The following is a 26192-nucleotide window of genomic DNA, read 5'->3' as shown; positions in this document are numbered from 1 at the left end:
TGAGGAGGCCTTGTCATGCTGTCCTGCTTCCCTCTTCCTCCTCCTGCATCAGAGGGATCTGATAGAGCACTTCCCACTTCCCCCCTTCTCCTGTATCAGATGGAGGATGAGAACTGGAAGTGGCCTGCACTCTTTGTAATGGATGGAAGGGGGTTATCAATGTGTCCTGCTGCCTTCATATTCTAACTGGGTTGGGAAAGTGATGTAATGAGTATGGTTCTGCCTCAGACCTTCTTTCTGACCTTGGGCAAGAAGTGACCCACATCACTTCATCTATCCTGTGCCTTAGTCCCCTACCTGTAAAATGGGGTTAATACTTCCCTTCCTCACAGGAGTGTTGAAAGGAGAAAATCCATCAGTGCTTGTGAGGTGCTCAGACAGTATGCAAAGTACCTAGATAAGTACCTAGAGAGAAATAGCTGTGTCAGAGGATCCTGGAAAGAATGAAGCTGATAAGAGCTTGCTCTTCCATTTACTACAGAATAACTGCTTCCATCATAGCCAGCTGCAGACAGGGGGTGCATAAAAATATATGCCCTATTGGCTGGGTCTTCCAGCTGTTGGGACTATTATGGATCACAGTAAAATCTAGTGTCAGAAGCCACGAGAGAGACCAGTTAGTTACATACCGGCTAAACATTTGTTTGATTAACATCTCTTTAAGAGCTGTGTTCCTTTCAGATGGTCATTTATAGTAGCAACTGAACATGAAAATTCTTGCCCAGCGGATGCTGAGTTCGACCTCATGAATCTGACTGTCTGCTGACATTAACAAAGATATTTATTTGCATGAGCTGAAGCAGATGTATTACTGATTGGAATGCTTTAAACTTCTCCCCAGGGCAGTTGTCAGAGGCTATGTCTATGCTGGCGCACATATTCGGTTACTTGACTGTATATACCGGGGTGGCCAAACTGTGGCTTGTGAGCCGCATGCGGCTCTTTTGCAGCTAAAGTGCAGCTTGCAGAGCCCCCCACGACACCCTCCCATTCGCCACCTACCAGACTTGGGCAGTGGGGAGCTTGGGATCTCTGCCTTGCAGCAGGGTGGTGGGGTAGGGGCTTCTGTCCAGTGGGGAGGTGGATCTAGGGGCTTCAGCCCCATGGGGCACACCTGCCGGGGCTCAGGGCTTCAGCAGGAGCGGGGCTGAAGCCCTGAGCTCCCGCAGGTGCCTCCCACGGGGCAGAAGTCCCAAGCCCCAGCAGGCACACCCCAGCTCTCGAACTTCTGAAGATTGTCGTAGGTGGCTTGATAAGTTTGTCCACCGCAATATATACGCTCATGCGTGTTCCCTGTATCCAGGCCGAATGTCCCCATACGCTGTGCTGGACATACATATAATGCTGTGTACATGTGCATCCCCACCTCCACGTGGCTGCTGTCGCTACAGAACGTTAGAGCTGCTATTTCAGAGGTGGTATCCCAGGGTTCTGTGCATCACAGGGGAATGCTCTAGGGCAGTGGTGGGCAACCTGCGGCCCATCAAGGTAATCTGATTGTGGGCCGCTAGACATTTTACTGACACTGACTGTCCGCAGGCAGCTCCCACTGGCCACAGTTCTCGGTTCCCGGCCAATGGGAGCTGTGGGAAGCGGCAGCCAGCACGTCCACCGCAATCAGATTACCCTGATGAGCCGTATGTGGCCCGCAGGCCACAGGTTGCCCACCACTGCTCTAAGAACCACTTTGTTGTGTGTTGTTGGTACTGTCCCATATCTTTCCCAGTGGCAGTTCCTGATCATGCTGCCCCACCTAATTGGGTGGAAGACATGGAATGATGGGATGATGATGTGGTTCTGCTCCTGTTCCTTATCACAGGACAGACATTTATGCAGTGGAGTAGGTGATCACAAGATGCTGGATGGGATTTGGGAAGAACTTTCTGACACGTCAAAGATAGCTGACCTGGAGGGTGAATGACAGTTCATTCACTCCCATGGTAGAGAGATGATAATGCTCGTGTTGCCACAGTTGCCCATGGTTGGACTGTTGCTTGTGGTGCAAGAGAACATGCATTGTTTTGGAAACCCGGGATGATGAGCAGTGACTTCAGAACTTCCAAACGAGGAAATTGCACCTCATGGAGCTGTGTGAGGAGCTTGCACCAAACCTCCAATGCCAGAACATTCGACTCAGGAAACTGGGTGATTATTGCCCTGTGGAAGCTGGCAGCACCAGCTGTAGGTCCACTGCAAACCATTTTAGGGTTGGAAAATCCATTGTCGGGGTCGTGTTCATGCAGGTCTGTAATGCTGTTAACACTGATCTACCCACAGGTGGCTGCCATAAGAAAAGTTCCAGAAATAATAGCTGAATTTGAGAAGATGGGGCTTCCAAACTGTGCAGGGGCCATTGATGGCACTCATAGCCCAATACTTTGCCCACCAAAAGGGGCCAAGTGGTTGTGAACCAAAAAGTTTATTATTCACGCATTCTGCAAGGCTTAGTGGACCACTGAGGCAGATTCATTAATACCAACAAGGGAAACACGGGAAAGGTTTGTGACACTATGGTGCTGAGAAGATTGGGATTGTTCTTGAAGGGGGAAAGAAGGCCCATTATTCCACAGAAACTATATGGTTCTCTACAGTGTGTCTGTGCCAGGTTTTGTTTTGGCATTACCGCTTCTAAGTTGGCTCATGAAACCATACCCCAGCATCCACGGGAATTCACTTACAGAATCAGTAGCTGTAGAATGGTCATGGAGCGTGTGTTTGGTAGGCTGAACTCTCGTTCACCATGCCTGTGCCCCCGTCTGGACGCCAACGTGACAAATGCTGTTCATATAATCATTGTCTGCTGCACTCTCTCTAACATTTGGGAGGGTAAAGGGGAGTGCTTCCATCCCGAGTGGGCCCAGCATAAGTCTGGTTTACAAGGATCCCCTGGTTTACAAGAGGCAGCTGGATCCCGTCCACCTGGGAGGGAAATCATGTACACAGGCAAGGGAAATCAGGGATTCCAAATGTGCACACTTCTCAGAACAGCACAGGGGCAGAGGGGGGTACTTTGTGAGGGTTTAGTTCCCCTGTAGCTGAAGGTCATTAGCTAATCCACGGATATCCACTTTATATCCGAGGCTCATTTTTGCTGATCGGATGCGGATACAAATTTTGTATTCATGCAGAACTCTAGACACCTTCACACCATAGGTGCTTGAACTAGGGGTGCAGGAGGAGCTGATGCACCCCCTTGCTTGAAGTGGTTTCCATCATATCCAGGGTTTGCAGTTTGACTCAATGGCCCTCAGCACCTCCACTATAAAAATTGTTCCAGCGCCCCTGCTTCTCACCCTGTGCAGCTGCTGAAGAGCATGAGGGGACATGGGCAGGCACTTGTGGGGGTTACACAGCTTTGTGAGGGTTTTGTTCCCCTGTAGCTGAAGGTTGTTAGCTATTCCTTCCTGTGACTACTCACACATTACAGATAATTCTAACAAGGCACCTCCCCTGGGTTAACACCTTTTGGGTTAGATTTGTGCTGCCAGGGGGGTAGCCGAGTTGTCATGTGGACATTGTGCAATGCTTTTGCCCTAACTGTTCACACTTCTCTACAAACCTGTTACCAAGTGCACTCAATCTCTAAGAATCTTACACCTACATTTGTTTTGCCGGAGTGTGCGTGTGCTCATTCATTTTTATCCACGTTTTGTCAGCACTGCTAACTGCACTGAAAGGCTATTATGGATAATCACTAGTAAGGTTGAAACTCGTCAAGGATTTGCGGCGGGGGGCGGGAGGGGGGAGAGCTGTTTAATCACTGATGCCTCTGTTGTTACTTGAATTATGTTTTGTTTTTCTGCATGTGAACCAAGCCGTGTTTATCTCCCCATTTTCTGGGTTAGAGACAAGGTGGGTGAGATAATATCTTTTATTGGACCAACTTCTGTTGGTGATTACCTCATCTACCTTGTCTCTCTGATGTCCTGGGACGGACACAGCTGCATCAACACTGCACACATTTCCTGCGTTGTGAGTTCTGGTACGTTTAGAACTAGCAGTGCTTTCTGTGGGCACGTGTCATAAATATAAAGGGAAGGGGAACCACCTTTCTGTATACAGAACTATAAAATCCCTCCTGGCCAGAGGCAAAACCCCTTCACCTGTAAAGGGTTAAGAAGCTAAGATAACCTTGCTGGCATCTGACCAAAATGACCACTGCGGAGACAAGTTACTTTCAAAGCTGGAGGGGGAGGGGAAACAAAGGGTCTGTCTGTCTGTGTGATGCTTTTGCAGGGAACAGAACAAGAATGGAGTATTAGAACTTGTTAGTAAGTAATCTAGCTAGAAATGCGTTAGATTTCCTTTTGTTTAAATGGCTGGTAAATAAGTTGTGCTGAATGGAATGTATATTCCTGTTTTTGTGTCTTTTTGTAACTTAAGGTTTTGCCTAGAGGGATTCTCTCTGTTTTGAATCTGATTACCCTGTAAGGTATTTACCGTCCTGATTTTACAGAGGTGATTCTTTTACTTTTTCTTTAATTAAAATTCTTCTTTTAAGATCCTGATTGTTTTTTCATTGTTCTTAAGATCCAAGGGTTTGGGTTTGTGTTCACCTATGCAAATTGGTGAGGATTTTTATCAAGCCTTCCCAGGAAAGGGGGTGGCTTGGGGGGATATTTTGGGGGAAAGACGTCTCCAAGTGGGCTCTTTCCCTGTTCTTTGTTTCACGTGCTTGGTGGTGGCAGCATAGGGTTCAAGGACAAGGCAAAGTTTGTACCGTGAGGAAGTTTTTAACCTAAGCTGGTAAGAATCAGCTTAGGGGGGTTTTCATGCAGGTCCCCACATCTGTACCCTAGAGTTCAGAGTGGGGAAGGAACCTTGACAGCACATAACTGCACTGTCCCCATCCCTCCCATGTATCCTTGGGACTTCAGATATTTCTTAATCCGGAGCGTGTCTTCACATACAGTGAAACTGTACCACTTCAGCGCTTCAGTGAAGATACTACTAGAGCTGCTCTCTTTAGCATAGTTACTCCACAGATTTATAAGGCACTCAGATACTGTGGTAATGGGGGCCATATAAATACCCGAGGCCTGGTCTGCACTAGAAATTACGTTGGTTTACCTACGTTGCTCAGGGATGTGGAAAACCCACAGCTCTGAGCAGCATAGTTAAGCCGACCTTACCCCAGTGCGGACAGCACTAGGTCAATGGAAGAATTTCTCTGTCAACCTAGCTACTGCATCTTGGGGAAATGGATTCCCTATGCTGACGGAAACAACTCTCCTGTCAGCGTAGGTAGGTAGTGTTTACGCTGTGCCACTGTAGCATTTCAAGTATAGACAAGCCCTAAAATAGATGAGACCTCAAAATAGGGCTTAAGTGGAACAAGGCCTTTGCTGTTTGTGAATTTCACCCATTATGAGACAGTGCAAAAAAAAAAAAAAAGGGTAAACCACAGTGCTTCCCCTATAGCAGGTGTTGTAACATAGGATATTTGTACATGTCAGCCCTTGGGAAATATTTATCACAGAGTTCTGTACCCCAGACAGTACTGAGAATGTGTAGGTCATGGTTCTCAACCTGTTTACCACTGAGCCACTTACGCAGCTCTCTGTGTGTTACATGTGCTGCATCTACACAGTACATATACTACCTGTGTGGCCTTGAGGATGTCACATAGGCCGCAGCGGAGTGCTGACTGGGTCACGGGTTGAGATCCACTGGTGTAGATCTACAGAATCTGGTGGTGGGGGTGGTATTTGTAATTTCTTTCCACTAGTGCCCACAATGCTTTCCAATCATAAAAGGAGGCATGGTCCTTACTCTGAAGAGCTCACAATGTAAGGGCTAGATTTTGACTAGTCCCAGCAAGGCTGCACAGAGCAATATACAGAAATAAGGTCTCCCCCCAGTGCACTGGTTCAGCCCTGTCAGGGATACCTCGATCAAGGTTGGGGTATTTGGTGGGAGAGGCTGTGCACCTGATATTTCCTTCCCCTCCTTTTTACTAAGTCGTTGAGGAAATGGTGGAGACGAGGTGGAGCCATGGCTCCATCCCCCCAGGCACTGGCCAGAGGGTGAGTTGAAGTAACCTAATATCTCCCTCAAGCAGAGAAAGTCAGAACAAGATCCAATGGCTGGAATTTAAAGCCAGACAAATTCAGATTAGAAATAAGGCACACATTTTTAACAGTGGGGGGTGAATAACCATTGGAACAGACTACCAAGGGAAGTGGTGGATTCCACATCTATTGAAGTCTTCAGATCAAGACTCGGATGCCTTTTGGATGATATGCTTTAGTCAAACGTAAGTTATTGAGCTCAATAAAGGGGAAAGTGGGTGAAAATCTACAGCCTGTGATACACAGAAGTTAGCTCCTCATACCTACGTCTGTCAGTGGTGTGAAAAAAACCACATCCCTGACTGAAATAGCTGTGCTGACCCGACCCCTAGTGTCGATGCAGGTACATCGATGAAAACAAGCTTCCATCAATGTAGCCGCTGTCACGTGCGGAAGTGTAAACTGTCTCTATGCTTCAGGGTTATGCCATCATAGCTACTGCAAATGTAGCTATGCCAGTATAGTCCCTGTAGTGTAGACATACCCTCAGACGAGATGACCTAAGATCCTTTCTGGTCTTAAAGACGTGTGTGTGTGTGTGTGTGTGTGTGTACACGCACAGTGTCTTTAGTACACAGTAGACAGTACATGTACTGCAAGGAGGGATGCGTAGCCATTGTGAGAGTTGGGATTCTGTTTAGTTGGTGGACTAAGGTTTTGGCTTTTTCTGTCTTTTTCTCTGCTGGTACACCCACCCTAGTACAGACCCAGGCTGTCATGCACAGCCAGGAAACAGGGGGTGGGTGGATGGAAAGTTAGCGATATTATGCATTTATCCCATATATGCAGTCTGAGCTGTGCAGGCAGTCCCGTACACCCACAGCACCTGCAGTCAGTGGGGCTTCTCAAGAGCACAGGATCCCACCTGCATGGAACCCATTGCAGGAGTTAGTCACTGTAATGACCTCAGAGGAAAAACCTGCTATTAAGCTCCATCTATGATGAGAATTGACTCTTTAATTCCAACTCTTTATTTTGTCTCTTAACTAGCTTGAATCCATGACAGGGTTGTGCTGAGACTCTCACCTTTTGGCTGGCAAGTTTTCTTAATAGTCTCCTGTGAGGGACTTAGTCAAAAGCCATTTGAAAAAGTAAAATCACTATATACACTGTTTCCCCTTATCCACTCTGTTTGAAAGTTAACTCTTAACGCTATTCTAACACGTTGGAGAGGTACCATTTAGCCTTACAGAAGATGTGAAGGTTTGTCTCTACATATGCTACTCAGCTAGGTGCTTTATAATATACTGGGCCAAATTCACTGGCATACTAGAATTTTGCTTCCACAATGAAAGAAACTGTAAACTCAGGGTAACAGTCAGTTAAGCCATGTTTATGACTGCTTCTTGTCACCAGAACAGTGCAAAGCAACACACCACTGAATCTGGCCCATTGTTTTTAATGATTTTCTTACCTGGTTTTTTTATAATACTGAAGAAAGGCCCATAAGGCTATAATTCCTGAGCTTGGTAAACCTTAGCTCTGAAAGAGTTTGTAGAATGTAGATTATTTGACATAGGCTGCAATTCTTTCTATCTGTCTCCTACTGTCTATTATGTTAAGCCCTCTTCGGAAAATATTTCCTATTAGAGCTGACTGAAAATTTTCAAGTGGAAAATTGTTCACTGGAATATGCTGAGCTGATGAAATCGAAATATTTTGTGGGAATGTATCAACTTCATTGAAATTTTCACTGAGAAATTATTTAAAAGTTTCATTTCAATAAGGCCAAACATTTGATTTTGACTTTATCATTCCGATTCTTTATAATATAATATAATATAATATAATATAATATAATATAATATAATATAATATAATATAATATAATATATAGTCAAAATAAAATATTTTGGAATATTTGGTTTTGTGGAAAATTCAACTTTTCAAATCAGGACAAAACCAAATTTCAAAATCTCAGAATTTCAAAGGAGACAGAAATTCCATTTTTCAGCCAGCTCTGTTCCCATGCTGACAGCTGACTCACAAGACCCTAGTGACTCAATTTTATGATCTGACTGCTGAGCAAGGGCACCAAAATTCTTAGGACATTTTTGTGATGACAAAAATTGTAAGCCAAGCACTATAAAGTGTTCTTCTAAGCAAATGAGCCTGATGTTTCATTGTTCCCTTAGCATCTGTGGCAGTTGTTGAATAATATAATGTGTCCATCACTAAATAAAAAATTAAAACATGGAATAAGGGCTGGATCATGCAAGGTGTTCAGCAATTAGCAGGACTGAGCACTCTCCGTAAAAGATTATCTTCTTTACCCCACTCCTCCCTTTCTAAATTGCTCAAATCCATCAGCACCAATTCTTCAGTGAAAGATGCCACCAGTTCATTAGAAATGCAGTGATGCAGCCAGCCCCTAAAAACCTGATCTTCCATGGAAGTGAATAGAAAGACAGCTACTGATTTCAGTGGGCTTTGAATCAGTTCCTTAGTGATAATGTTTCAGTTTCTTGCGAAAAATGTGCACTTATGTACACCATTAATTCTCACTCAGTGAAATGGAAACAAATTAGATGACAGATCTCCTAAAAATAAGAGGGAAAAAAAGGGAAAGAAACCAAGCTGCACTGGTTTCAGAGTAACAGCCGTGTTAGTCTGTATTCGCAAAAAGAAAAGGAGTACTTGTGGCACCTTAGAGACTAACCAATTAAATTGTGCAACTAACAGGGCACATTACCACTCTGTCACTTTTCTTTGTGTTTTATCCCATCACCTAGCCATTATCTAAGGGCCTTTCAGATCCCATGATAACGGTCATTGAAAACTGGACTGGAAAGAACACTAGAATGAGTAGTAAAGACCATCCTATGATGGCAACGGGATGGATTTTGTGACTTGAGACTTTTTTTCCCATCTCTAATTTCTGTGAATCTATTGGAAAAGCAATTATTCCTTCTGTAGCTTTTGGTACATTCTATGCAGGGTGGTGGAAAGATTTTTTTGTGGTGTTTGATGAAAACCAGATGCAGGTCAACAAAATAAAATATTCAGTATAAGTATCCATAGTAATTTGACTGGGAAGATTTAGATCCGTTTTGTTTCAGGAGGGCCAGCCATGATGACAAAGACAGCTTATTAGATGTTTCTGTCTGGAATGTTTTAAAAATATCTTACCAAATTTCAGCCCCCATGCACCTGTGCAAGTGTCTCCTGCAGAAAGGAAATCTCGATTCAAGCTTTTCAAGAGGTCGCTTTGTTTCCAAACCTGGAATCAATTCTGCCATTTAAAAACAGAATGTGAAAGATCTAAAAGGATAACAGATAACATCCCGAAATAACAGAGATATAAAAAGCCTCCAGGACTTGTCGGCTCCATCAAGAACAGGGGCGGGAAACTGGGCATGGCATGAGACAGCTCTCTGCATGCCGATCTCTGGATTCCCATAGGAACAGGAGTCTTTTTGCCTTGGCCCTGTCTCCTCCACCCCTCCTTACTTCTGTGGTCACATGTGTGCACTCTCTGACTTTACACCAGCTGAGGATCTGACCTGTGGTCTCTTTAGTATAACTGAAGTTTGATCCCCCATTTTCTTTGAGCTATATTGACTCACCCTGGAGGAAACTGTGAGAGGGCTTCCCGGCAGGGAGCTTCCCAGCATGAGGGGGAGGACTTGGAGGATTGTGAAGGTTGCACCCTCTTGCACCCTTGTAGATCCGTGGCATCTGTGGGGAAGGGATTTCCTCTCTGTCCTGGAAGTGCCCCTCACCTTGGCAGTATAGCCACAAGTGCAGCAGCACTGCTAATGTAGTAGCCATGAAGAGGACTCAGAGGGAGGTAATGCAGCTCCAAGCTGAATTACCTCCTGCTTTGATGTCCAGATGCAGATCGAAGGACTATGCAGCAGAAAGCAGCATCTCCCTACTGCATCCTTCCCATAAACCCCTACAGAGACCCCGGAGAGGGGCATCTTTGCGTGACAACAGCAGGGGTTGGAGACAGCACTCTGCCTTCCCATGGGAGTTCAGAGGTCAGCATGAAGAGTGCTGTCTCCCTGTGTGATTCTGCAGGGGGTGGTTTGAGCCTATGTACAGGACATTCTGTGAAATGTTTAACTTTTGTTTATTAAAAAAACCCTGATTTTGCTCTTAGAAATTTGAAGAAAGTCAAGGAAGAGCCAATAGCAAAACAGCCTTTTATCAGGCTCTGCAGAATTCCCTCGGAGGAGAGGACTCTAATTCCTTCATTGAAGATGCAGCTGCCTGGTACTATTCCCTCCAGCACTCGACTGCCGATTATGCATCATTTTCCCGGGCTTTGGAGAATGCCACACGGTAAGAAATTCATTTTAGGATTCTGTGGTGTGATTTGGGGTTAAACAGGTTTGGGTTTTCATCATTGTCAGATACACACTTAGATACTATGGTGGTGAGGACCTTACAAGCACCTGCATAGAGAGATGGGAAAAGGGAGGCTTTAGGATCTGGATTTCATAGTAGGGTGGCTGTTTGGGGTTCTGTTTTCTTTTTCTTTCTGTTTATTTTAAATCTTCTAATAGCCATGTGCTGTTAGTAAAAGGAGGGAGATTAAATGGTTTTGGTGCCCTTTTGAAAATAGGTTTTCCACATCAGGTGCATTTTGGAGTAAAAAAAATATTAAGACCAAAAAGGTTACTGGACAGTGTTTGTCTAGGGTACCCTTTGCTATTAAAGATGATTTGGTTGCAAGAAGGGATTTTCTCACCCAGGTGATCCTCATCAGAGTATGACAGTTCCTGCGCCATATTTTTCAAAGATAGGTTACTGACGTTAGCCACCAGCATGCACAATTAGATATCTAAATAACTGGCCTGATTTTCAGGGGTTCTGAGCACCTTACAGCAGCTCTTGAAGGAACTAGACAAGTCCAAAAACTTTGAAAACCAGTAACTTTTATTTAGGTGGCTGAGTGTGGATTTAGATGCCTACCACATTCAGAGAGTCAGACTTCAAAATGTTGGCCTTTGCACTCATATGTATGTTATCAAAGTATAAAAATATAGCTTATCCTTTCTGGCAAGCTCTCCACAAATGGCTCTCCTATGGAAAACAATGAGATCTGCATACACAGAAGACTTGCAGGTTTGGGCATTAACTAATTATCACACCACCTCTGTGTATTATTGATCCCATTTCACAGACAGCTAAACTAAGGCAGAGAAAGCCTTTGAGCTTGATGCTTCATTTCCTGGCACCTTGTGTAGTCATTTACACCAGTGCACAATGACTGTAAAATGCCAGTCTCCTAAATTAGTGCACTAACTACTTCCTGGCTCCCTCCATGTACCTTCTCCTCCACTGCACCCATGCAAAGGTGGCTAAAATCTGGCCCTTTCTTGTTATCTGGAATAGATTAGAAAACGCTCCTCTTTGCAAAATCTACTCTTTGCTATCTTTGGTTAGCATACAGATTTGTTGTGAAGATTTCTCCTTATTCCCAAGTAGATGTATTTAGCGGTGGGTTAGTTTAACGTGCTGAGCTATGTCATTGTCAATGTGAGGACCCGTCTGTTTCACACTTGCTTTTACAGGAGCCCTTGCCCCTGCAGTGTTTTGATTTCCAGTGTCTGTGCTATATAGTATGGTACTCCACTTGTGTCACTCTGCATACCACCGGAGGCATGCTTTCCTTTTCAGTAGCCTGTCAGCCTTCATTTGCATTGCAGGCCACTGCCTCGGGAGAGGGAGCTGAAAGTGAGCCAAGGTTAATTTAGAAAATCTGATCCAAGAATCCAATGAATGAATGTGTTTGGGAAAGGCCTCTGGGTGGGCCTGGTGTGCCTGTGCATTGCGGCCCAGGGGAAAACAAGCAAGAAGCAGATGGCAGGCTGCAGTTTGCTTCTTGAAATGATATTTGGAGTTTTTTTATCAAGAATACCACTGTACTGGGTTTTCCTGCCATGTCCATCCATCTGTCATATTTATGGGGTGCCAATCACTGTAGTGTCTATGTACAACTTATTCCAGTATGGATCTTAGTACTAAACATGCTAAAAAACTTGGGGAGAATTATGATAACTTGTGGGAATGCAGCATGGACATTCCGGTATAGGAAAATCGGTCACTCATAAGAAGCACCACCTCTCAGGCCGTGTGATGGCTACCTCAGCAAGGAGCCATTATAATAATCAAACTTGGAACTTCCTTTCTGTCACATCTTTCATCCGAGGCCTGCCTCAAAATGTGCTATATATAGGGCCCCACCAAATTCACGGCCATGAAAAATGCATCATGGACCATGAAATCTGGTCTCCCCCTGTGAAATCTGGTCTTTTGGGTGCTTTTACACTATACTATACAGATGTCACGGGGAGACCAGCGTTTCTCAAATTGTCAGTCTTGACCCAAAAGGGAGTTACAGGGGGCCTCAAGGTGATTTTAGGGAGGTTGCGGTATTGCCACCCTTACTTCTGCGCTGCCGTCAAAGCTTCGCAGCTGGAGACTGATGGCTGTTGGCCGGGAGCCCAGCTCTGAAGGCAGTGCTGTCACCAGGGAGAGGCGGCTGATGACTGAGAGCCCAGTGCTGCAGACAGCAGTGTAGAAGTAGGGGTGGCAAAACCATACCATGCCATCCTTACTTCTGCGCTGCTTCTTCGGCTCTCCTTTCAGAGCTGGGATCCCGGCCAGCAGCAGCACAGAAATAAGGGTAGCAGTACCACAACCCCCCTACAATAACCTTGTGGCCCCCCTCCCCTCACACTTCCATTTTGAGTCAGGATCCCTACAATTACAACACCATGACATTTCAGATTTAAATAGCTGAAATCATGAAATTTGCGATTTAAAAAATCCTGTGACTGTGAAATTGACTAAAATGGACCGTGAATTTGGTAGGGCCCTAGCTATAAACACTAAAGAAGCCCCAGAGCACCCACCGTCCGGGGCGGGAGGGGATATTATTACCCACATTTATCAGATGAGTAAATTGATTCACAGAGATAAGTGAGTTGCGGAAACTCATACAGTGAGTAAGTAGAAGGTCCCGTAACAGAACCCAGGTCACCAAAATTCTAGTCCCTTGTTCTAACCACTAGGGTGGAAGTGTTTACTCCAGGCTATGGCAGACATTTCAGAGAGGAGAAGGTGGTTATACGTACCTTATAAATACTGAAGACAGCTAGATAGGGAGGAAGAAATGTTTAAAAAATAATTGGGTAAATATATAAACCCAGACCAGTTTCATGTTACGGGGCTATAATTTTTCTGTCAAGTTCTAGTGGGGTCACAGACCATGAGAAAGAAGCCTAAGTGGTTAAGCTGTAACCCACATGCCCTATGTATTACGATGTAGGAGTATTGCTGGGGTTTGGTTTTGGTTTTAATTTGCTTTGGGAGTGTTCTTAGATCTCTTTTCCAGCTTTAAATTGTTTCTTCATTTTTTTCTAACAACAGTATTTTCTAAGCTATAAGAAGGTACACAAACCCACACATACTCTCCATGCTATTTGTCTCTATTCTTACAATACACAAGGAAACTTTTTTTTTTCAATTATCCAAGCTTCTTCTGCACCTAGAATCCTAACAGGTGTTTGCAGAGATACACAGGGTTTAAAGTGTTGTAATGTCTCATTTTTGTTGTTTAAAATTTTCCGAGAATATTTGACTCCTTTCCCTGCTCCACCTGCACAGAATTTAGTTTTTAACGGTCCGTTGATTTCAGAATCCTCCTCCAGAACTAATGGTCTCCAAGTGATGTAGCTTCTGATATTTCAAAACCTCATGCTTACAGGTTTATGAAGAATAGCAGCTTTAGTTTTTAATGGGTGTTGCCTGCCGTTACTCCTACAGAGAGTTGTGATCAGTCAGCCCGTGTCTTTGTGGTCTCTGAGCTGAGGTTCTGTGAACTTAAAATAAATTCTGGTGAACTAAAATAGCTGCCCTAGGGAGGGGCCATGTAGTTGAAATGCTTAAATAAAGAAATGAATTGTTGTGTTCCTCTTACATTATTCTTTCCCCTCACCGCTTGCTCATGGCAGTTCCTAGAAAAGCTCTATGTAGCAAAAAGGAGGACTTGTGGCACCTTAGAGACTAATCAATTTATTTGAGCAGAAGCTTTCGTGAGCTACAGCTCACTTCATCGGATGCATACTGTGGAAAGTGTAGAAGATCTTTTTATACACGCAAAGCATGAAAAAATACCTCCCCCCACCCCACTCTCCTGCTGGTAACATCTTATCTAAAGTGGTCACTCTCCTTACAACGTGCATGATAATCAAAGGAGAGTGATCACTTTAGATAAGCTATTACCATCAGGAGAGTGGGATGGGGAGAGGTATTTTTTCATGCTTTGCGTGTATAAAAAGATCTTCTACACTTTCCACAGTATGAAAAGGAGTACTTGTGGCACCTTAGAGACTAACGAATTTATTTGAGCATGAGCTTTCGTGAGCTACAGCTCACTTCATCAGATGCATACCGTGGAAACTGCAGCAGACTCTATATATACACAGAGAATATGAAACAATACCTCCTCCCACCCCACTGTCCTGCTGGTAATAGCTTATCTAAAAGCCATTTCCAGCACAAATCCAGGTTTTCTCACCCTCCACCCCCCCACACAAATTCACTCTCCTGCTGGTGATAGCCCATCCAAAGTGACAACTCTTTACACAATGTGCATGATAATGAAGTTAGGCCATTTCCTAGTATGCATCCGATGAAGTGAGCTGTAGCTCACGAAAGCTTATGCTCAAACAAATTGGTTAGTCTCTAAGGTGCCACAAGTACTCCTTTTCTTTTTGCGAATACAGACTAACACGGCTGTTACTCTGAAACCTGTCTCTATGTAGCAGCAAGGGTAGCATATTCACTGCAATGAACAAGGATTGAAATCTCTGACTTTCATACCATGTATGTGTATATATCTATGTAGATCTGGATGTACACTTACACATACTGTCTTGTGTGAAATCTTTGTGCATATAATGCAAGTGTGTGGTGGTGATTTCTATGTGATACGTTTCTGAGCCATGTGGTAAATTAGAGTTGTCATGCAACTGGAATCACTTTACACTTTACTCTGCCCACAAAACCATCTCTCCCAGACAGCTGCTTATCCTATTCTCTATCCCCAAGCAGTGTCAAATGGATGTCTTTTAAAACATGCCAAATAAATGTTCCTTTCCTTCTCCCAAACGCAGAAGTTCCCTTCAAAATTACACAGAACCGAGATCCAGAATGGGCGATACTCAGCTTTAGTCAATGAGCTATTTAAGTGCTTTCACAAAATGTCACTGAATACATATTTTGCAAATCGCTGGAGCAAGAAGTAGGAGATCTATACCATTAGAAAGCCAAGAATCAATGAGAAAATGCTTCCTAGGCATGCAAGCTCCTGAAATGTCAGATTTTAAATATGCAACATTATTAAGCATGGAAAAGCATAATTTTAGGGCATAATTTTTAGAGCTTTCTAAACAACATTGGCTATAACTGCCCTCTCCTTCTCCCAGTGGAGCATGGGAGCGCAGAGGATCTCATTGATCCCACTGGGAAGGAAGGCAGAAGCCATTCTGGGAGACCCGAGGAAGCCTGCTGTCAAAAATAGAAAGATTATTTAAAGTCTTTTCTAGTTAATAATTGTTTCCATATGAGAATATTCTCTTCTTTGCCTCTTTTCAGTGACCACTTTATCACCTGTCCCATTATCAGCATGGCCAAGCACTGGGCTGATAACTCCAGAGGGAATGTCTTCATGTACCATGTGCCTGTGAGCTCCTCTCAGAGCAGGTAAGATCTGTCTTACCTTGTTGTTTGGATGTAGAGTTTGTGAAACCAAAACCAGGGTAGTCTGGTCTGGTTTTGTCTGTGCTCTACATTGGACAAGTCACTGGACCAGCTTTCTCTTCTTTGCATGGTGATGGGCATAAGTCATCCATGGTCACTAGGCTTGCTTTTTTAAGGGTGATGATTCTTGATAAAGCACAAAAGGGAAAGGGGTGGAATTTTGAGATGCGCTAAGCATTGGTTTAAGCCCACTCCTGAGGAAGTCAATGGAGCTTTACCATTGATTGTTTGCCCAACGATGGGGAGCTTAATGATGACCTTCCGACTAGAGAGGATGGATGACCAGGTTAAAGCAGTGGACTGAGACTCAGGAGATCTAGCTTCATTTTCCAGCTGTGCCACAGATAACCTGTGTGACCTTGGGCAGGTCACTGCACCAGACTCTGGGCCCTGAATCAGTCCCTGTCCACCTCTCTGGTGGCACTAACAGGCCACAAAGGAATTCCAATGGTCCCTGGAAAACTTCCCCAGTGCAGGAGCACTTTGTGCTGCGGCCATTCTTGGTTGCAGAGCAGCCCCATGGCAGCTGTGGCAAGACTGTCATATGTTAGAGCAGCCTTCTGGGATGCTATAATTTAACCAGGGTTTGCATTAGTTTCCAGAGCAAGCTGAACCTGGGGGGGCGGTGACGGTCACTTAAAGCCATCTTTCTCTCTCCTCTGCGCCTTGGCTGCACCTTCTGAGAGTTCACTGGGAAAGTTACTCACATACGTGAGTGTTTGCAAGATTGGGGCCTAAGCCAAGCATGTCTGACTTTAGCATGAGGGGGTTCCTTTTTGTGACTCTAGGGGATTACTCACATTATGTGGAGAAGCAACATCAAGTTTTAAAAGAAAAGGTTAAAACTCCAACTAGAAACAACTTCTCAAACAATTTTTTTTAATGGTTTTGATAAGTACTGAAGCCCAACCCCCCAGTTCTACTGGGCTACAAGTATCCTCTTCCATAGTGGATAACTGCACATTATGAAGGTTAATCAGCTTTTACTTGTTTTATCTGAAGATTTTCAAACTTGTTTAAAAATGTCCCTCCAGAGAAGTGAAGGCTGGGCAGCCTAGTTTCCAGCTAGTGGTTGGGGCTTTTCACTACCACGAGAAGCAGCCCGCTGCATTGGTTCCTGGTTCCTTTCTTTCGAGGCCAGAAGTGTCAGAGAGTCAGTAAAGGCAACTTCTCACATCATTGCTGCTAAAGACCTCGAATGAGCAAAGCACTAAGCAGATACTTACCCTTCAGCACATGTTTAGAGTGTGTTCTTGAATTGGGGCCATGGTGTTTCTACAGCAATTTTCTCTCTCCATGTCCTCCATTCACCTGGTCCAATAGTGTCTTTTAAGATATATGGCATTGTGGCTAGAGCTCTCTCTTTTCCCAGTGTCTCCCTGAGGAGACGGGATGGCTGAGTGGGTAGAGGTTTTGTTTTGGTGGGTCGGGAGGGCATTGTAGCTGAAGTTAGGCTACAAGCTGAGAATACATTTGTTTCCGATTGCATGGCAGAGAGCATTTTAAAACCAACTGAGATCTGGGCTACAGATGATGGCCACTGTGGCGTTGTAGCAGATACAGTGACTTTATTTAAAGCAGAGAAGAGCTGACTTCCTGGGGAGCCGTCATTTCATCAGGAACTCTTACAGGAACAGTCATACAATGTTCTGTCTGGTTGCCAATGTACTTAGATAAGTGACTTTTACAAGACGCCAAATGGAACAGAGATGCACTCCATCAAAATCCAGCAGGAGAAAAAGGAAGGTGTGTTCTCAATTTAGCCAGCAAGTTTCATCTTGCGGGAGAATGGAAGTCGCTCACTCATTGGCTATACGGGGGGGGGTAGACATGATAGTGTTTGTGGATCCCATAAGAAGTGTTTTAGAACCACAGAAATCAAGGAGGATTCAGCAAACTTTCCCCCTCATCTTGTCCCATTAGAGATCTTGTTTGTATCCGCAAGATTTACTACTTCTCAAACTCCCCATATCAGTAAGCGTTTATATAGCTTTTCCTGGCTTGAGTACACATTCTTGAAATATTTATATGTTAGCCAGTCTTCATCTAAGCCAGCTCTTTCAGTCTTGTTTCATGCTTTCCAGCCAAACGTATTACATTCTTTGTGCCGCCCTTTTGGTCAGTTCAGAACAGATTGTACAAGAAAATTAGTTGGAGCAAAGATTATTAGTTCACTTTCCCATAGCCACTTACAAAAAATCTGGTGCCTGACACTAAGGAGGTAGAAAGGTGTAGTCTAGTGGTGAAAAACAAGGCAGGGAGCCAGGAACTCCTCAGTTAGAATCTCAGGCTCTCTGAGTAGCCTGGAGCTAAGTCGCTTATAATGAGAACTGGGCCCAAACTGGAATGTTAGATCTGAGTCTTCCAAGTGTCAGGTTCAGGTTGGAGGTAAACTTCATGATCCAGGCACATCTTTACTTATGCTTTAATTTAAAAAAAAAAGAAAAGAAACAAAAATGATGTTAAAAGAGTTTTATTTAGGTTGCAAAGTCAAACCCTTAAAAGTTAGGAAATACCAGAATTTAGAGCCAGTTGAATGATTGAATGTGAGTAATTCAGATGACACATTTTGGAATATTAATTTGAATACAGAAAGAAAAGGAGTCCTTGTGGCACCTTAGAGACTAACCAATTTATTTGAGCATGAGCTTTCGTGAGCTACAGCTCACTTCATCAGATGCATACCGTGGAAACTGCAGCAGACTTTATATATACACAGAGAATATGAAACAATACCTCCTCCCACCCCACTGTCCTGCTGGTAATAGCTTATCTAAAGTGAGCATCAGGTTAGGCCATTTCCAGCACAAATCCAGGTTTTCTCACCCTCCACCCCCCCACACAAATTCACTCTCCTGCTGGTGATAGCCCATCCAAAGTGACAACTCTTTACACAATGTGCATGATAATGAAGTTAGGCCATTTCCTGCACAAATCCAGGTTCTCTCACTCCCTCACCCCCCTCCAAAAACCACCCCCATACACACACAGACTCACTCTCCTGCTGGTAATAGCTCATCCAAACTGACCACTCTCCAAGTTTAAAACCAAGTTAAACCAGAACATCTGGGGGGGGGGCGGGGTAGGAAAAAACAAGAGGAAATAGGCTACCTTGCATAATGACTTAGCCACTCCCAGTCTCTATTTAAGCCTAAATTAATAGTATCCAATTTGCAAATGAATACCAATTCAGCAGTTTCTCGCTGGAGTCTGGATTTGAAGTTTCTTTGTTTTAAGATAGCGACCTTCATGTCTGTGATTGCGTGACCAGAGAGATTGAAGTGTTCTCCGACTGGTTTATGAATGTTATAATTCTTGACATCTGATTTGTGTCCGTTTATTCTTTTACGTAGAGACTGTCCAGTTTGACCAATGTACATGGCAGAGGGGCATTGCTGGCACATGATGGCATAAATCACATTGGTGGATGTGCAGGTGAACGAGCCTCTGATAGTGTGGCTGATGTTATTAGGCCCTGTGATGGTGTCCCCTGAATAGATATGTGGGCACAATTGGCAACGGGCTTTGTTGCAAGGATAAGTTCCTGGGTTAGTGGTTCTGTTGTGTGGTATGTGGTTGTTGGTGAGTATTTGCTTCAGGTTGCGGGGCTGTCTGTAGGCAAGGACTGGCCTGTCTCCCAAGATTTGTGAGAGTGTTGGGTCATCCTTTAGGATAGGTTGTAGATCCTTAATAATGCGTTGGAGGGGTTTTAGTTGGGGGCTGAAGGTGATGGCTAGTGGAGTTCTGTTATTTTCTTTGTTAGGCCTGTCCTGTAGTAGGTAACTTCTGGGAACTCTTCTGGCTCTATCAATCTGTTTCTTTACTTCCGCAGGTGGGTATTGTAGTTGTAAGAAAGCTTGACAGAGATCTTGTAGGTGTTTGTCTCTGTCTGAGGGGTTGGAGCAAATGCGGTTGTATCGCAGAGCTTGGCTGTAGACGATGGATCGTGTGGTGTGGTCAGGGTGAAAGCTGGAGGCATGCAGGTAGGAATAGCGGTCAGTAGGTTTCCGGTATAGGGTGGTGTTTATGTGACCATTGTTTATTAGCACTGTAGTGTCCAGGAAGTGGATCTCTTGTGTGGACTGGACCAGGCTGAGGTTGGTGGTGGGATGGAAATTGTTGAAATCATGGTGGAATTCTTCAAGGGCTTCTTTTCCATGGGTCCAGATGATGAAGATGTCATCAATATAGCGCAAGTAGAGTAGGGGCTTTAGGGGACGAGAGCTGAGGAAGCGTTGTTCTAAATCAGCCATAAAAATGTTGGCATACTGTGGGGCCATGCGGGTACCCATAGCAGTGCCGCTGATCTGAAGGTATACATTGTCCCCAAATGTGAAATAGTTATGGGTAAGGACAAAGTCACAAAGTTCAGCCACCAGGTTAGCCGTGACATTATCGGGGATAGTAGTGAGAGAACCTGGATTTGTGCAGGAAATGGCCTAACTTCATTATCATGCACATTGTGTAAAGAGTTGTCACTTTGGATGGGCTATCACCAGCAGGAGAGTGACTTTGTGTGTGGGGGGGGGTGGAGGGTGAGAAAACCTGGATTTGTGCTGGAAATGGCCTAACCTGATGCTCACTTTAGATAAGCTATTACCAGCAGGACAGTGGGGTGGGAGGAGGTATTGTTTCATATTCTCTGTGTATATATAAAGTCTGCTGCAGTTTCCACGGTATGCATCTGATGAAGTGAGCTGTAGCTCACGAAAGCTCATGCTCAAATAAATTGGTTAGTCTCTAAGGTGCCACAAGGACTCCTTTTCTTTTTGCGAATACAGACTAACACGGCTGTTACTCTGAAACCTGTCATTTGAATACACTATTCATAAACACAGTTTCTCATAATTTAGCTACCTCTATAGATTTCCCAGGCAATTGGAAATTTTTCCATAAATCTCTGAATACATTTTTACAGGTATATTTTTCACTATTTCCGCAGCTTTCCTTCAAGCCATGAGAAGTTCAGATTTGCACCCGTGTCTAGTTTTTACATCTTGAGCCTAACTCTAGTATATGGAAATGTTTGAGACAGGGAAGCTGCAAGATACGACTCAACTTTATTGACTTGCAGAGTGTTTTGTACAAGCTGTAATAATTTCACATGGAAGAGAGGAAGGACAGCCCAGTGGTTAGGAGCTACCCTGGGACTTGAGAGAGACAGGTTTGATTCCCTGATCTGCTATAGACTTTGTGTGTGACATTGGGCAAAGTCATTTAGGCTCTCTGTGTTGCAGTTCAGTTCTCCATCTGTCAAATGTAGACAACAGCACTTCCCTACTTCACAGAGGTATTGTAAGGATAAATACATTAAACATTGTCATGTGATCAAGTACGACAATACTGGGGACCATATAAGTTTCATAGATAGCAGTAATCATTATACTGTGAAGATGGCTGTTCCCAAACAGGTTGTTGCACAATACAATGATCCCTGCATGTCTTCTAGTTCCTACTCTACCCTGGAGTCAAAACTCAGTGTCCTGCTATATATGGCTTGATACTTTACACATACCTTGTGCATAAATCACACAGTCTAACATGTTGCAAGTCCTGTGTGTGTGGGCCACCGTAATATGCAGCGTAATTGTATCCATGTCAGTCCCAGGATATTAGAGAGACAAGGTGGGTGAGATAATATATTTTATTGGTCCACTAAAAGGCACTACCTGGTCCACTGTAAGTCATTAGGGTTCCCAAAACTTTTTATAGTTAATTAATAAATAACTGCAGAAGGCTAGAGGCATTACAGTATAGAGATGATGGTAAAAAGAGAATGTTGTCTTGCATTAGAATGTTTTTGGTATGAATATATGCACACATAGTGTGTGCTATATTATTTTATACGTATACAAACACATGGATCTAGATGGAAAGAACAGTCGACACTTCTGTTTATTATATATGTGCAGAATTACAGGAAACCATTAACTGGGGGTTCTCAAGTAACGAAGTGGAACTTACAGAGAGTGAACTAATATCACTATCCATATGGTAAAATTCTCTCAGCTTGGCGTGACACTGTGTCTGTTTTAGTCTTCAGTTTCTATTTGAGTAAGGAACATAATGCATAGCCAACTCCTGTATTAATGATCTGCAGCAAAAATATATAACCCAGATGTCTTTTTTTTTCTTTCACCATTTGCAGAAGACGTAAGGCCTTAGAGTAAACATTGGTTCTAAACAAAGCAGCAAGAATGTAGCTGCGCAGTGCTGTTTGTGTTTAGAGTGTAGAAATTCAGGATATAATTTTAGTTATAGGAAAAAGGAGACAGGATAAGTACATCATGACCACAATGATTCTGTCTGTCTGGTTTTGTAAATAGTACCGATAACAACAAAGAAGCTATTCATTAACCCTTTAGGCTGTTTCTATATAATCCCAGATGCGATCTGGCTTGTTGATGATTCATTAAGTGGCGCTGCTGTCATTGAATTATTACTATAGCAAAGCCCCAACATGGTTTTCAGGCCCACTGTGCAGCTGGAGGGCTGTCTTTCAGATGATATATAAAAATCAAGGTCCTTCTCACTTAAAGGGCCAGATAATGAGCTGATGTTAATCAATGTAATTCCATTAAAGTCAGTGGAGCTACATTGGTTTACGCTAATTGAGGAGCTGTCCCACAGTCAGTAAAAATTCCATAATAGTTCTTACAAGAGTAATTGTTGTTAACCTTGACGTCCTGCCCAAATTCCTGTACCAGGAATTGCATTCTGCTTACTTTCTGTAACTTTAGTTGGGATACTGTATTCTTCACTTCTGTACTGTGGTGTGGGGTTGCTGTGTGCTATTGAACAGCTGCTACATACTCAGAGTTGTCTGCATTAGCAGTAGCAGTAGATAGGATACTCATAAATAAAAGGTATGGGAAGAGTTCTTCATTCAGATTCAGTTTAGATGTGAATCTTCTCAACTGCGAAGTATATTGGTTTTCTGATTAATAACAATAATACAAATGGCTGTAAAACTTACCAATAATATGGCAGAATAAAAGCAGACATTCTGTATTTAACAGAATATATAAATTTCTTAAAATATATGTTTTAAGAAATTTATTTACTTACTTCATTAATTAATGATCACCGATGGGACGATTATGATGATCTAATCTGACCTTCTGCATAACAGTCCCAGGTGCAGTCAGCAGCCTACCATGTTGAGGCCCATTTTGTTAGGCGCTGTACAAGGAAATTGCTTCTAAGAACTTCTTATCTACAAGACAAAGCCTAACAGGTAGATGAGACAAACAGGTGGATTAAGATGGTGGGCAGGTGGACATGGTAACAAACACTGGAGGATGTGTGGAGATCTTAGCCAGTCAGAATCAGTAATAAGAGTATACGTTCACACTTGCCAAGGTCTTGTCACTTTTCCCTCTAAAACCCTTCTAAAATCAGCTTTTTTCTCTCCATTGCTTCTGCTAAAACTTGGTTTTCTTCCCCTTGGACTATTATTATCTACTCTGCTCAAACCGCACTTCTCTTCTATCCATCCCATATGCTTCCACTAAAATAATCCTCCTTTCCCACTAATCTAACTATGTCACATCTCCTCAAGTCCCTTTGCTGATTCTCTGACATCTGGTCTACAGGTCCAAATATAATCTTTTTTCTAAAATTTCTTCCTTTAGGGTGGTCGTGTTCAGATTTGGGGGCCTCATTACTCAGCAGATCCAGTTTCTAATCCCAGCCAGGCTGGGGAGGGGCAGGACTTCCTCTTTCCCTGCATGGGCCACTCCTGGAGCTGGGTCAGACCCACCTCTGGGAACCTCCCCCGGCTGCAGGAAGCTCTGTGGCTGATGACTGGGATCCCAGCTCTGAAGGCAGCACCGCTGCCAGCAGCAGCACAGAAGTGAGAGTGGCATGGTACAGGGGGGGTCGTCACTTTGAGGCAGCAGGGCCAGCCTTACGGGTGGGCACCCACCCATGGTGCTGTGGTAAGGGTGGCGCTGTGGTCCCCCAGCACACACACAGCCAACCCAAGGCCCCTTTAGCCCCTTTAACAACCTTTAACCCCACGAGTGCTGGGCCTGGAGCCGGGGAGGGGCAGGGCTCAGGGCACCCCAGCCGAGGGCTCCTACCATGTGTTGGGCTTCTACCATACGCCAGGCTCCACAGTCCCACCTTTGGGAACCTCCCTTGGCTCCAGCAAGCTGCTGCGGACAGTGGTGCAGAAGTAAGGGTGGCAATATCATACCATGACACCCTCACTCCTGCACTGCTGCTGGCGGCAGGTCTGCCTTCAGAGCTGGGCTCCCGGCCAGCAGCCGCTGCTCTCCAACTGCCCAGCTCAGAAGGCAGCACCAGCACTGAAGTAAGGGTTGCAATCCCACAACTCCCTCCTCCCCCCAAGAGCCAGATTTCATGGGGGAGACCAGATTTCACAGTCTGTGGTGCATTTTTCACAGCCATGAATTTGGTAGGGCCATACTGATGGACAGGGAAGACGGCAGCAATCTAGTGTCACAGCAACACCAAGCTAAAAGTCTTGGGGGACCAAAAAATGCAAAAGTATCCTTTGAAACTGCACACATCAACCAAAGTCCCAAATCTTCAAGCATTCAGTTTCCATAAGTGCAGTCTGGTATTTGGAATCCACATTTTGGATTGCATAAAGTGCATCCATCTTCCTGGTCCTTTATTGGAGCTCTGGCCCTCAGAGTCTGTCAGTTGCCATGAGCATGCTTGACCTGAATGGATGTCTTTTTAAATACATTCTCTAGATGAACCACGTTTTACTGGGTTTAATGCAGGAATTACTGGATAAAATTCCATGGCCTATGTTATGCAGCAGTTTAGACTAGATGATCACAATGGCCCATTCTGGAATTAAAAAGCCAATAACGTAAACATTCACATTCTTGACTTGGATCACTGTTTCCATTAGCTAACATCTGTTTGATTCAATTTGTACATCCCTACTGTATAGTTGAAAACTTTATATATTAGAAGTAAATAGTATATAGTGATTGAATCATAGGAAAATACACAAGAAAGGTCAGGATATTCTTGCAATTCAAATGTATTCACTTGGGCCTGTTTAATACAAGGGTGACAGTTTTATGCCAGTAGGAATGGTCATTCCTGTAAGTTTTTTCCATATGTTCCGATTTTCCTTAAAGAAACCAAGAGAAATGTTTTTCTCTTTTATATATTCTACCACTTGTCTGAAAGGATTATGTAATATGTGGAGACACAAGGAGCCAAATGTATCCCTGGAGGCTATGAGATCACACCTGGGATTAATTTGGCCCACTATGCTGCTATAAATGTTTAGCTTTTTTTTTTTCTTCTTTGTCTACAGCCAACTAGTATCTTCTTCACTAGGTGGTTTGGTTTTATTTTTTTGCTAGTCATAAGGATGAACATAGAAATACAAGCAAAATGCTTAAAGTGCTGGAAGATTGCTCCTTTTCTATAAGATTGATTTAGATTGCTGCTGCCAGGGTCATCACCAGACACTGATTCTTTCTCTGTAAATCTATCAGTATTCATTCAAAGGGAATTTAAAAGTCTGTACGAAGAAGTGAATTTATCATTTCCGATACTTGAGAAAAGAATTCTGCATTTGTACCATTTGATCTGATTTTCAAAGTGGCCAAAAGATTGTGCAAATGTGTGATCCATTATGTATAAATGAAATTTGGAATCATATTCTTCAGCTATACAGCTGGCTTCATTAAAGTCACTGGGAGTTTTGTTGTTGATCTCATCGAGGCCTAGATTTCACCCATGTTGTTCTGTCAAATCAGTCTGAAAATGTTACCTTCTAACCATAAATAACTCGTGATTCTTTTCTAATCACATAGAATCTAGTGCCTTGAGCATGAAGCTGGGCACCAGGAACTCTGAATTCTGGTCTCAGCTCTGACACTGACGCTGACCCCCTCTGTAGCCTGTTGCAAAGTCACTTAAAATTCAGTTCTTCTGTTACAAAGGACTATGGAAAAATGATACTTTTTCAATCCCCAGATCTACTGCAGATCCACATCTAATGACTAGTATAAATCTTAGTACATTGCTTTACTCCTGTTAGCCCCACCACAGCCAAGAAACAGTGCAGGGTTCTATTTCTTCTTGTGCATCAACAGGGTTGTTTACTACATTCCAGTTAGAGGTTCAGTTGCACCTCTGCAAATAAGTCTGCACACGTGCCATGTAGGGAATAATTTGGCCTGCAGAACGTTCATGACTGGTGATGATCAAGAGGAGAAAAGAACATAGCTTGTTGCTCAGATCCCCAGCTAAGATTGCAAGGCTGGCAGGTAAATCCACTGAGGCTAATGCTATATGTTATTAAAGCTAATGTTAAAAAAAAGTTATACAATACACAGGTTGGGA

The 26192-nt window shown here is 43.7% G+C and overlaps 1 protein-coding gene across 1 annotated transcript in view; it reads left to right on the top strand.

The window, feature by feature from the left end:
• TG (thyroglobulin) overlaps positions 1 to 26192 on the top strand; it is a 209669-nt gene that overhangs the window by 171860 nt on the left and 11617 nt on the right. Inside the window, exons 44-45 of the mRNA XM_077811405.1 lie at positions 10177 to 10358; positions 15684 to 15791. Coding sequence (XP_077667531.1) covers positions 10177 to 10358; positions 15684 to 15791 — 290 coding nt within the window. The remainder of the gene's footprint in view (positions 1 to 10176; positions 10359 to 15683; positions 15792 to 26192) is intronic.

The sequence above is a fragment of the Eretmochelys imbricata genome, chromosome 2, assembly GCF_965152235.1.
Source record: "Eretmochelys imbricata isolate rEreImb1 chromosome 2, rEreImb1.hap1, whole genome shotgun sequence".
Classification (NCBI taxonomy): domain Eukaryota; kingdom Metazoa; phylum Chordata; order Testudines; family Cheloniidae; genus Eretmochelys; species Eretmochelys imbricata.
The sequence above is the reverse complement of the archived record's forward strand: the minus strand, read 5'-3'. Positions and strand labels throughout refer to the sequence as shown.